At 54.3% G+C, this 12,984-nt stretch overlaps 2 protein-coding genes across 2 annotated transcripts; both read right to left on the minus strand.

The window, feature by feature from the left end:
* Positions 1-170: 170 nt before the first annotated feature.
* On the minus strand, positions 171-4,815 carry GSDMA (gasdermin A). The gene is made up of 10 exons (XM_072356703.1): positions 4,690-4,815; positions 3,040-3,280; positions 2,718-2,928; positions 2,171-2,336; positions 1,997-2,090; positions 1,689-1,736; positions 1,267-1,421; positions 925-1,075; positions 674-747; positions 171-518 (listed from the first exon to the last, which is right to left on the minus strand). The coding sequence occupies exons 2-10, from the start codon at positions 3,251-3,253 to the stop codon at positions 264-266; spliced, it is 1,368 nt and encodes a 455-aa protein (XP_072212804.1). The 5' UTR covers positions 3,254-3,280; positions 4,690-4,815; the 3' UTR covers positions 171-263.
* An 820-nt stretch (positions 4,816-5,635) lies between these two features.
* On the minus strand, positions 5,636-12,922 carry ORMDL3 (ORMDL sphingolipid biosynthesis regulator 3). The gene is made up of 4 exons (XM_072356733.1): positions 12,832-12,922; positions 9,868-10,063; positions 8,983-9,134; positions 5,636-8,889 (listed from the first exon to the last, which is right to left on the minus strand). The coding sequence occupies exons 2-4, from the start codon at positions 10,039-10,041 to the stop codon at positions 8,754-8,756; spliced, it is 462 nt and encodes a 153-aa protein (XP_072212834.1). The 5' UTR covers positions 10,042-10,063; positions 12,832-12,922; the 3' UTR covers positions 5,636-8,753.
* Positions 12,923-12,984: the final 62 nt, after the last annotated feature.

Genomic DNA, 12,984 nt, shown 5'->3' on the forward strand with positions numbered 1-12,984 from the left:
TAGGGACAAACAGGGACAAATAGGGACAAATAGGGACACAAGCAGTGCTGACACCCAGCTCTGGGCTCTGCTGGTTCCGTTCCTTTAACCCACCTTGGAAATGAGTGGGGAAAAGCAGCACGGAGCTCTTAAATCAACCAACCGAACACGAAACACCGCCCCGTGCCGTGCTTGCAACGCGAAGGAACTCGGTGTGATTGCTTTTTAATCGCCTTTTAATCGCCTTGCAATCAGAAGGACCCCCGGCCCCTCTGGGGCTGCACTCAGGCCGTGCATTGCAGGCAGTGCAGCGCATGCAGGGCTGCATACAGAGCTGCAAGGGATGGGAAGTTCTCCTCTTTGCAGACAGCAGCGCCGTTCCCCTGCAGTTCCACCCCGCTCAGCTCCAGCACGGCCGCGGTCAGCTGCTGCTGCTGCTGCTGCTGCTGCTGCTGCTGCTGCTGTTGCTGCTGGCTGAAGGAGAGGAGCAAACCGGCGGCAGCGCTGCGCTCCCCGTTCTGCTCCAGGATGCTCCTCACCTTTGCAACAACAGAAAGCAGCGCGATCGGCGTGCTGACAACACGCTGTATCTGCCACCTGCAGGCAGACCGAGCCGTTCCCACCATAGCCAGGTTGCTTTGCTTGTGCTCCCATCGCCGCGCTCTGCTTTGAGCCAAGCTGTGTATTTTCTCACCAGTTTCAGCTGCTGGGGCACGATCTGCTCTTCCACAGACTCCAGCAATAGCAGCAGCTGAGCCTCCGTTAGCTCTGCAGAATGGAAAGAGATTTGTGCCACAAAGGCAGCGCTGGGAGAGGTGAGAAGGGGGACCGTCCTGCATTGGATGCCTGCGTGCTCAGCAGTTCTTTGGGCACTTCAAAGTGCATGGGTTGCACGGCCTCCCTGGGGGATGAGTGCAAGCGTTGCTGTGTGCCCGCAGCCCTTACCATTGAAGGCATCCAGAGTGTAGGAGATGGCTTCTGTCAGGCCGAGGAGGTCACAACGTGCAGAAAGCTTAAGTGTGCTGAGCAGGACTTGCAAGTCTGGGCTCTGCGTTGTCAGCTCGCAGCTCTCGGGGTCATCGAGGATGGTTTCCATCTGTGAGGGAAAGGGGAGGAACCGTCAGGGCTTATGGAAGGTCCCGCAAAGGGTTCTTTGTGATACAGAACCAAATGGGTGGAGAATCCCATCATCTCTGGCGCTGTGGGTGGTGCTAAAGGCCACGTGAACGCGGTGGGTCTGCAGATGTGATAACAGATAACAGCCTGTACTTAGAAACCCCCCCTTGCCTTCTGGGTCAGCTCCTCGAGGAGGTTCCTGTCTCTCATCACAGCTTTGATGGACTTTACAACGATGACGTTCAGCTCCTCGTCCAGCTGGGACAGAACTCCACACTTCTCCTTCACTTCCTTCTCCAGTGCCTCAACTTCTCTGTGCGCAGAACCTGCAGGCCAGAAAGTGCCCAAATATCCCACATTTAAACGAGGCTGTTGTGCAGTGAGTTCAATGCCAGCCCCATCTTTAGAACCTGAAACAATTCAGTGAATATCACCAAAGTAAGGAATGCTCAGCTTTGGGTTGGGTGCTCAACTTGTAGGCAGTAATCAGCAGCCACAACTGCTTTGGGGCTTTGTGTCTGTCCCAAGAGATCCCGTCCTTCCCAACTGGGATAACATCAGTGCAAATGGAAGTGCTACAATACAACGCTTACCATCAGATAGAAACGTTGGTTGGTTGTGCTCTGGGAGATGGTTAAGACCTGTAACAGAATAGAGATGGAATTGCTGGCTTAGGAAATGCTTGGAGCTGGTTGGGTGCTGGTGCTGGTTCTGGACCGAAGGCTGCCCTGAGCATTGGGTCAGCTCTGGGCTGACCAAAGCATGTGTTAAGGCACGTGCAGATTCAAACTGCTTCTGTCACAGATCTGGGTTTGCAGACGAGCTCAGCGCATCAAAGAACGCGTCTGCTCTGCTGCAGTGCTTCCTGCATGGAGGAGATGGAAGTTTCTGTGTCTCTTACCCCACGCTGCGTCCTCGATGGTCAGCTGTATGGCCCTGAAGGCCAACGTGCAGCCCCTGGGTATGGTTATGCTCTGTTTGCTCCCAGTGGTGCCCTGGTCAGTGAGAAACCCATTAGTGGGCTGAGTGAGGTGCAGGGTTGGGGAGGATGGGATCTTGAGTTGAGAAGGCAAACCTTAGCAGAGAACTTGGCATAAAGCTGAGCCATGAACTTGGCCTCCGCCTCTGTGGATTCCTCGTATCTGGCCTCCTCTGAGGTCTCGATGGTCTCATGGATCACATATAAGTTCTGTCTGGCCTTCCTGAGCTGCTCGATGAAGGTGTGCTTCGTGTTGATCTTCCTAAAGGAGAGAAGGGATGCAGAAGGGATGTTCCTCGTGTTATACAGCATGCAAATACTGCAGCGGGGGGGCCTGGGAGGGGAAAAAAGGGTTCAGAAACAGGCTGTGATTCCTGCTGTCCTCACTGAGCTCCCCTTTGTCTGAAGGGACCCACAAGGATGATCTGCATGGAGGCGTTCTGCTTCCTGAATGCAAAGCTGCCGGCATTACAGGGCTGTGCAATGGGACTGAGGGCTGGGATGAGGGGTGATGAAGTGTGTGTGGTTACAGCAGTGCACGGCCTTTTGGCTTTGATTTTGGCTTTGGCTGTTGGAAAACCACCGTGTGTGTGATGGAGGGCTGTAAGCTGGGGGGTGCCGTCTGCCTTTGTGTCTTCCTTACCTTTCTTCACTCAGTGCCTCAATTTTGGGTACCAGGATGTTCTTCTTTTCCAGCTTGACGTGCCACTGCTTGGACGTTGAGGCGGCTCCTCCCAGTTCTACTTCTGCAGGGTCAATGGGGATGCTCAGGGTCCCATCCACTCTGTCTTTGATGCTTCCCGTGGTTGTGAACTCCCGTGGGCCGTGGCTGTCCTTGCTGGGAAGGAGGGACTCTGCAATGACACCACGTGTTACTGCAAGGCTGGTTACAAGGACGGCCATGAGCTCTCAGTCGGCCATTGAGAGAAAGCAGGGTGATGCAGAATGAGAAACATGGGCTTTACCAACACTGTTCTCCTCCTCTCCAGGCAGCAGCACGTCGTGGAGCCTGTATTCTGTCCGTCTGTACGAGGGAAATGGGTGGAATCTGGCTTTCCTTTTCCTTCGAACCAGGCAAAGGAGCCTGAAATGGTCTTGGTCCGAGATGCTGTGGACAGGAACCAGATCTCCTTTGGAATCCATTTGCTTTGCCACTTTCTGGGTGATCTTTTTAAACATTCTGCAGCAGCTTCGTGAATCCTCAGCCTTAGGGAAGAAGATGTGCAGAATGAGCTGGGATACGAGTAGGAAGATACAACAAAATAGCTTCCAGTATTGGAGGATAACAACCCCCCTCCCTCACCAAAGAATACAACTTGCACGAGGTTACTCTCAGAAGGCACATGGAGAGGTCCTGCAAGCAGCAATGCCTTGCTATTTAGCCTTATTCAGGCTCATCCCTGTTTGCTGTGCAGCTTGCAGGCCTGGGTTAGGCTGTGAGCACTGTTTGGGGATGGAGCTTTGCAGTTGGAGCCCATGGCTGCTCTTCCAGCAGACCTTTTGTTGGCCATGTGCACCATCACACAGCGCAGCAACCTGAGCTGGGCACAACTGTTGAACCACCTGCTGGGATCCCCAGTGCTTTAATGAATGCATTGCTCTCATCGAGGCTTCAAGAAAGCAGATCTTGAGCAACCTCTTGCTGTCCTGTAGTTGTTGCTTTGTTGTGCTTCTGCATTTCTCCCCACGCTGGTGCCCGGCAGAGCTCTGTTGTTTTGAAACCAAATGCTGGGAAAACGATTTGGTCGAAGTCTTTAAGGAAGTGAAAGTGATGGAGGTGATGGGTTGAGGAAGGAGGAGCGCTCCTTCTGCGCCAGAATGTTCCTCAGCATTTTGGGGATGGATGGATGGACACCAACCCTTCCCCAGACCCCAACATCCCCACTCCTCTCCCTGCATCCCTATGGGGTGGATGGGAACTGCTGGCGGGTTCTTAGTTCTCCAAGTAGAGCTTTGGTTCTGCTTATTGGCCCTCAGTTTGTAGAAGTGAGATAAGCTTTGATTTACGAGCAAAGCAGCTTCCTGTAGCCAAGGAGAAAAACGGGCTGTGCTGTCCCTTCTGTGCGGCTGCTGCTTCGTTGTGTCGTGTTCAGAAGGAATGGATCCCATTCGACACCAACAGTTTGCTCTCCTCCCTTCCTAAAGGAGCACATTGTTCACATCCTGCCTGGGGGGGGGGGTGACCAGATTCACAAACCCTCTTGGTTCCATTAAGGACACTCAGATCCAAATGCAGATGTAACCGGTTCTCATTAAAGCTGACTGTAAAAGTATTGGCATTCTCAAAGTTCTGTCTGTCAGAGCTGTGAGGGTAAACTCTGTGACTTTATGGGAAGTTGAAATAAGCCTCGGTTGCTTCACTTTATGAGGAGAAAGAAAGACAAAGGGGGGGGAGGAGGGAGAGAAGAGAGGGGAATGGGTGGAGAGAGGGACCTGGGTCTGTGCTCCAGCTCTGATTCAGATAATGGGGGACTTTGGGCTGTGGGAGCACTCATCCTTCAGTCTCAAAGTTCTCAAGTCCCAGGAGGAGCTGGGGAGGGACTTTGGACCGTGGGAGAGAAGAGTGGGGCGGCAGAGTGGGGCAGCCCTCCCCCCATCCGTGGGGCAGCTCTTACCTGGAGCCTGTGGGGGGGATGCTGGGCTCTGTGCTGCAGGAGCGGGGCCGGCTGGTTGCGGTGCTTGCAGTGCTTGCAGTGCCTGCAGTGCTTGCACTGCCTCCTGTACTTGCTGGCTTTGCTATGTGGGCCTCCTTCCAGCCCGGAACTGACTGCCCAATAAGGAAAGAAGCACTGATGTAACCTCAGCCCAGAACTTTTCTCGCTGTCACTTCTGCTGTCATGCTGTTCCGGCAGCTGTGGGCACCTTTCACTTGGTCCCTGTGTACCTTGTTCCTAGGCTGGAGGACTTTGCTTCTGTTGTGGTTCTGTTTGGCAGTTACACTCCCTGCCTGCTGGGATGAGGAGCAGGGCGTTCTGGTTAAGGTAGCACGGTTGGGTTGTGGTTGGGTTTAATGACCTTGGAGGTCTTTTCCAACCTGAGCCATTCTGTGGTGCTAAAGATGCAGAAGAGCAGCGTGTGGGTTGGAGTGGGGGGCGAGACAGCGATGCTACACCTCTGGTAACCTGCATTGAGTGCTGCTTTGCTGGTGTTGTGCTGGCTGCGTGGGGTTGGGGGGGAGCCTGGTGGGGGGGCGAGGTGGGGGCTGAGCAGCACTGATCGATATCTGAAGGATGGGGGGAATGGGGCCGGGCTGTGCTCAGTGGTGCCCAGCAATAGGATGAGGGCAGCGGGCACAGATTGCTGCTTGAGCTCTCCATCCACCCATAATGGGACAGAGCCTGGAACAGCAGCCAGACAGGTGAGGGGGGAGGAACAGGAGCTGCTGTGGGGGGGTTGGACTGGGGGAGCCCCTGAGGTCCCTTCTGGCCCCTCCAGCTCTGCAGTCCAAGAGGTTCCAGCTCAGCTCTGCCACATCCTTTGCCTGGTTGGGCTGCGGTCACAGTGAGCATCAATGAGCAGAAGTGCCCACGTGGGAACGCAAGGAGCCGAAGGCGAGTTATTACATGAATACTCACTTTATTAGTTGCTCTTAGAAGGCTGTACAAAGGAGTCATAAAAATATTCACACTTTGTTTTAGAAAGATTCCCTACACGAGACTTCAGCATCCACAGCAAAACGAAGGGCTGCTGGAATCGAGAAACCAACAAAGCAAACCCGAACCCCAAAGCTCCGTCCGATGGCAGAACGTTGTGTTCAAACAAAACCAACCCCACCAAACTAATGGAGCTGAAACTGATCCAAGGAGGACACGAAGGCCTGCATGCTTAAAATAGATTGCCACTCAATGGAAGAGCCATGGAAGTCTCAGTAAGAAACAGCAACGCATCCATCATGGTAACCCAACTGCTGGCCCCTCTTTTTCAAGGGCCAATACCAACTTTCTATTAAAACAAACAAAAAAAACTACCATTAAAAAAAGACCTCAAGGTTGAGTAGCCCCAAATCTCAGGGTTTTTTCTTCATTTCTTTTAAAGGCGTCTTATTTTTTTTTTTTTCCTGCAATGGTTTGGACTGTGAGGAATCCCATTGGGGACTGCGGGGTAGAAACCCTGACTGATAGAGCTATAGGGCCCAGTTGCTTCCTGCTGTCCCCAGGGCTGGATGTGTGCATGAGGGTGAATGTCATCTGCCACGTAACCCCAATGGGGACACCTGTGTCATTCAATTTTAACCCCTCCAGCTAAACAAAGTGGGGAAAGTTTACCATCATAATGAAGGCTTTGCCCCACGAGGACTTCTGGACTCTGAGCTGGAAAAGCTGCCTTTTCCAGAAGTCTGTAATTCCAGTCTTATGTTGTTTTATTGATGCTCTTTCATTGAGCAGGACAGAATCAGGTGTCCGTCGTGTCAGCCAGCAGCACAAATAATGCAGGCTCCAAACCCCAGCAGCAACACTGAGCTGAGCCCCGAAACATCACAACTGCTCTGACCTGGGGGAACTCATGTGCACTCAGTACATCCTATGGATGGGAGTCGAGGTTTTAAGCCAAAGCACCCTCGGTATAACAACTACTTTTGCTGCAAGAAAGCTTTTATTTCCCCCTTTCATGTCATGCCTTAACGAGTAGTGTCTTTTCTCCTGGAGGTTCACCATTGGGATATGGGCTCGTGTGCTGTCAGGCGTTCAGACCTGGTGGGCTGCCCTGTTAGGAGCAGCTGCTGCAGCTCTGTGTCCGTGAGCATCCCAGGCCCCTAATTCATCCCTTCCTAATTTCCAAAGCACTGACGAACAAAATAGGTTTGTTTGGAAGAAAAAAGAAAGGAAGTATTTCAACACCCCCCCCCCCCCAAAGTCATTGTCTGGTAGCTTAAAGAGCACGTCAGCTTTAGGGTCTGTAGTACCGTAACTCAAGCAGCAGCCCTTGTGTTGTGGTGGTTTAACCCCCACCCCGTTGGGTACCCCACGCTTCTGCCAAACTCTCACTGGAGATCAGCGCTCAGATCCCAACCCAGCTCCTCTTCGACCTTCTTGAAGGCTTCCTTTACACTTAAAACATTCCCATTGCTCAACAACTGTTCAGTAACGACCCCATGCATCCCAGCATGGCTCATTAACTGTTTTCTCCCTTCACTGCAGCAGCCTGCTAAGTACGGGATAGAAATAAAGCCTAATATTACGCATGGAGTACTACCAGATCTTATATAGTAGATCTTGGAGCTCCTCTATGCCCTATGCCCAGACCCTCATACAGAACTCAATATCCACTCTGACTTCTCAAGCCAGACTTGGCTAATTAAGAACAAAACCAGCACATTTAAAATGCCTTCACCATTGCCAGCGTGAGACAACGTAAGCACTGAGACAACAACAAAAAAATGCAGGCTGGTGGAAGGGAAAGCATCAGCAAAACCACATTTCATCCAGCACACAACCTGCAAGAAAAACCCATTGCTTTGATGGGCACAAAGGCATCTCAGCCAGGAAACCCAAACCTGCAGCCCCCCAACCCTCCCTTGTTCCAGCGGTGGTTGGAGGGGGATGAAGGTTTGAGTTTATTCCTATACAAAACCATCTGTTGTCTTTGGTGACCTGGGCACCCTCCTCTGGGTCAGGTCAATGTGCTGCTGGTGCTGCTCCTCGGCGCTGCTCTGCTCCCTCCCCATTGGCAGCCATCAGCCCTGGGGGGCTGCGGTGCTTCGTGGCCACGTGGAGGCTTTCATGCCAAGTTGATTGGAGAGCTGGCAGATCTCATTAACCTCTACAAGGGCTGAGGAGACCGAGGGGATGGATGGAGGAGGAGAACTCAAATCGCTGCCACCCACCTCTCAAGCAGCCATCCAGCTCTCGCATGGTCTGAATCCATCAGTCTTTGGTTCCTCCCAGGCTCACGCAGTCTGTGTGTACCAGGCACCTCAGTCGTTACAATGAGCTGAACCTCAGCCCTTCATCCGAACGCTTCGCTGCCAAAGGGCTTGAAAAGCTGAGCAGTTTGGGTTGGGAAGCAAAGTTACCCAAGCTGGAAGTAACAGCTGCGAGTTGGGACCTTCCCCTGACCCAGATGGATGGTTCCGAAGAGCGCATCCCAAAGCACAGGCTGTTTCTTCTTTCCTCAACTGCTTTTAGTAGAGCAGCTTCCTTTCTCGGTGCCATAAAAGCTTTCGACATCAAACTCTGTCATTCTGTTCCCTTCTCTTCCTCTGCCCAAGAAATGGAACCAAAACCCGAAACCATCAAATATTGGGAGAGTTTGGCCGCGTCCCTTTCCATTTCCCCGCGGATCGATCGCTTTAAAGCACCAAAGCTTCAGAAAGGGAAGTAATGTTAAAGTGCATTTACCACAGCAATAGTACCAGCACTAAAAGCTTTCCCCCTCACCCCTGTTCTCATCGCATCTGGGATAGATGAAAACCTTCCTCGTTGTACCTTGGAGTCTCGGTGTATCTGCATCTAATGATGATGCTGGAATTAAAGAAGCCCAGCATCCTGCTCCTCGCTAAACTCTACTCTGGAGCTTCTTTAGGTTTATTGGGCATGAGGATCCAGCATGCGGTGTATGTCTATTGGGTACTGCGTTTAAAACAGCTGCTGTGCAACTATCCCAGTGTGTGTGTGGGCAGGGGGGGGAACGGGAGCGGGGAGGAGGAACCTCCACGAGCTCCGCTGCTCCTCCATCTGCTTCAGTACTTGTTGATCCCAAAGATCCGGACTCCGTGGAACTGAGGCAGTTTGGGGATCAGGACGCTCATCAGGGAGATGGTGTTGATGACAAAGTGTATCCGGTCGTACTTGGTGTAAAAGCTGGTTAGAAAATACCTGCAGAGAGAAAGAGGGAACAGAAAGAGACACTGAATGACAGCGCGCCGTGTGCTCCGCTTCCTGCACGCTTTGCTCCCCTGCAGCACTCACAGCACGATGGGCATGATGGTCAGGAACTTGCGGGATGCTGTGAACTGCACGCCATAGTCCATCTGCTCCCAGTGCGTGAGCAGCCTCGCTTTGCCCTGGTCTGGCGTCTCAAAGGGGGTTCCTTTCACGGTGTGTAGGAAGATGTACATGCTCTGCAGAGAACACAAATGCAGCGTGAGATGTGCGTGGTGTTCCCGACCCCCCCCCCAGCAATGGCTCAGCTTCAGCCAGGGGAGCAGAGCAGTGATGGGCTGCAGGAGGCTTGCAGCAGCACTTTGCTCCGCTAGAGGGATGCATCACCAGCGCTGAGAACCCAAAGCAGCCACGGTGGAAGCTGGCCGGCTCTGCCTTGTGTGCTAAGAGCAACGCCTCTCCCTGGGCTGTGAGCAAAGGGAGCTGTGAGATTACAGCACTTGGGTCTCTGGGATCAGCGCGGACTGACTGCACTGTGCAGCAGCAATGCTCAGTGCTGTCTAAGAGAAGTGCTGCTGGAGCTGCAGGCAGAAAGGATGTGTTACTGTCCTACAGACAAGCAGCGTTTGGCTCAGCCATGTCTTTAATGCACAGCCCTTGCTGCCCTCAGCTCCCCTCTGTTCCCAGGACCAAAGGTTGAGCTGGAGAGCAAGGCAAGGAGCTGGGTGAAATGCAGGCAGCTGTGCTGCACTCAGCCCCCAGCAGTTGTAGCTCTGGGTTGATGTGTTGGTGCGTTCATGTATATATCATATATTTCATGTTTTATATCCCTGGAGATGGGGATGAGACGAGCAATCCCAAGGATGGATTGGCCACTGGAATGCTCTCGGGCTGAGATGTGAACATAAAGGACACGAAACTGATGGCCACAGCTCCAAAGTGTTTTGCCTCTTGGAGCTGGGGGTGGCTTACCATGTTGTGAATGATGTTGGTAAGAGTCCAAACCACGGGGACGCTGAAGAAGGGGATGCTCAGGAGCACGACGTGCAGCAGGCCGATGCCAAGGATGTAGGACAGCCAGATGCCCCGGCTGTTCATCACGCGGGTGTTGGGGTTCACCTCGCTGTGTGCTGTTCCCACGTTCATCTTGGCTCTTGTTTTCACCCCTCTGTAACAAAACCAGAGGCAGGTCTGTGCTCAGGGCACCGTTTTCATCCACGTTTCACAGCTCAGCTTACTGGGAAGCTGAGAGCTGCCTTACCAGTTATCAGGGATTACAGGAAAGAGCTGCTGTAATGCAGGATATCTTTGCACAGAGATCAGGGAAGGTCTTGCATAAAACACTCAGCCTGTTTCCCAAGGAAATAATACAGCCTGTCCCTTGCACAGCAGATCCCAAAGCAATGACTTTTCCCTGATGTTCAGCCTCGTGCTTTTGCTGCTTTGCTTTCCACAGCTGAAAACCAAACCGAGCTGCTGTTCTGTCCAGCTCTTGGTCTCAGGAGGCCGAGCCCACGCCAGATCTGACATTATGCTCTGGATGTTACTGCCAGCTACTCCGATGTTCCCTTTCTAAGTGCTGGGCCTGGTTTATTTCAGCAGCTGCTGTGCTCTGAGCCTGCCTGCTGCTCACTCACACAGCACGTGTGCAGCTCAGGGATGCTTGCTGGTGAGCTGGTGGATGCTCCCACGCCTCTACTGCTACTCAGGGAGCTTTAGGTCTGGAATAGGTTTGTGCTTAGAAGAAAAGACCCTCCGGATCTGCAGGTTGCTGGGTCAGTGGCTGTGGGGTATTCGGGACCTCCTGGAGCTGGAGGTGAGTGCTGGGAGAGCAGCTCCATCCTCAGTGTGGCCACAGCCCTGACTGGCTCTCAGTAGGGAATGTGTGGGGTTGTGTTGAAGTCTAAGAGGAGGTGAAGATGTCCCACTATGGGGGGAAAGGAGGGAAAGGGAAAAAGGGAAGGAAGAAAAGCAACTACCGCCGTGGAATGCGTAAACAGGAGAGCTGCCTGCCAGACAGGAGGAAGAATCCTCCCAGATATTGGTGAGGCCTCAGCTGGAGTGATGTCCAGTTCTGCTGGAGGGAGTCCAGGGCAGAGCTGTGAGAATGAGCAGAGGTGTAGGAAAAACATGACCTGCAAGGCCACGCCGGAGGAAACGGCTTTGTTTAGTCTAAAGGACACTCCAAGAAGAGCTGATGGACGGACCCCAAACGCCTGAAGGATCTCTGCAGAGAGAATGGGGACCAAACGCAGTGTGCAATGCAGTGCAATGCAGGAACACAGAAAGCTGATGTGGGATAAAGTGCAGCTTCTGTCTGGGATGAACCATGGCTCTAATGGCACTAACAACTAATAGCAATTGCCCCGTGCTGCTGTCTGCCAAGCGGGGCAGCTGTGCACTGCAGCAGGGTGGCAAAGGGCGAAGCTCAGAAGCTGAATGTGAAGCAATTCTCCTCTGCCTCAGTTTCCTCACTTGCTGCAGTGATTGGGGTGGTGAAGCTCTCGCTGATACAGCACAGGGAGGTTAATTTGTTCTTGCAAGAGAGCAGTGGGGAGGTCAAGCATTAGGCCATGCAATAACAGTGCGTCTTCTTCCAATTTGGCCTTCCCCATCTTAAAAAAGCCTTTCCTTGGTGAATCCTTTTCCATCTCCGGACTCGTGTTTGCAGCCCTGGCCTGAGCTCTTTGCTCACTTCAGGTTACACGCTCAGCTTTGCACGTTATTGCAAAAGCCTGGCTGAGAGCAAGCTCCCAAACACAGCTCCCAAACAAACACAGCTCCCAAGCACAGCTCCCTGCCCCCAGCCCAGATCCCTTCTCGTTTGCTCTCTGATTTTACACTGGGGATTTGTTCACCTGCAGAAAGAAACCCCAAAGCCGACCACAAAAGCAGGAGGACGTCCAGGAGTTGCACCGCTCTGAGCTGTGCCTTCCCAGCTGTGCAGTGTTGGGTCCTGGCAGGGCAACGTTCCCCCAGGCTGAGGGTGAAGGTCAGTGCCGTGCTGACGTGGGGCAGCGGCTGTTTGAGGAGGGGAAAGTGCTGAGCACAGCTGGATGAGAGCAGAGCCCTGCGATGGGGGACTGGGGCCTTTCCTCACTGCCCAGCAGGTCCCACTGCTGCCCTGTAGGCACAACCAGAACCAGCACTTCAGGCTCACGTTGTTGTCTATCAGCCACAGCCCCCCATAGAGCAGCCCGTGCATTGCTCACCTCCTGCTTTGCTCCCAAAGGAGCATCCCCACCTCCTGCTCCGTTCTGCCACCCAACAAACGCATCACCCCGGTTGCTGTGCTGGCTCACTGCCCTGCAGCTCCTGCACGGGGCTTTATCAGAGGGCTGCAGAGGTGGGGAGGGAGGCAGGTGCTTATCTCGGTCCATCTGCGCGTTCCCAGCCACGCAGGAGATTACGATCCGACGGCCGGAGCCGCGGCGGAGCCGAGATCCCAATCTCTGGCAGCAGCAATCCCCATCTCCCGAGAGAACGAATATTTCAAGCCCTTTCTTTGCAAGATGGCAACGCCGTTTGAACCGGCGGATCGAGCGCCTCGGAGATGGCAGCAAACACAGCAGGGGGTCGGACGGCGGCACCTCTCCGTGCCCAACACGGCCGAGGGCTGCGCGATGCCGGGGCTGAGCTCCACGGGGTGGGAAACTCCGCACACAAAGGAAGCGCTACAAGTGAGAGCGCTCGGGGCCGGCGTGGACGCGGGCGGTGCGTCCCGGAGCTGCAGACAAAGCCCTGGCCGCATCCCAACACGGCACGGCGCGGCACGGGGAGGGCCCTCTGCCCCGCAGCGCTCACCGAGCCCCGCTCCCACCGCTCCGCCGCTCCGCTCGGCCCCCCCCGACTCACATCCCCGCCGACCCCGGAGCGCGGAGCTCCACCCCGTAGCCCCGCACAGCCGGCCGGCCCCGCACCCGGCCCCGCACTCACCGCCCGGCCCGGCTCCTTCAGCCCCGGCTCGGCCCGGGGATCTCCGCCGCGCTCCCGGCGGACACCTCGGCACGGCCCGCCCCGCCGCCCGGCACCACGGGAGCTGTAGTGCGGCAGCGCCGTGCGGGGCTGGTTGGGGCGGTGCGGGAGCGG

The sequence above is a fragment of the Excalfactoria chinensis genome, chromosome 24 (assembly GCF_039878825.1).
Source record: "Excalfactoria chinensis isolate bCotChi1 chromosome 24, bCotChi1.hap2, whole genome shotgun sequence".
NCBI classification, from domain to species: Eukaryota; Metazoa; Chordata; class Aves; order Galliformes; family Phasianidae; genus Excalfactoria; species Excalfactoria chinensis.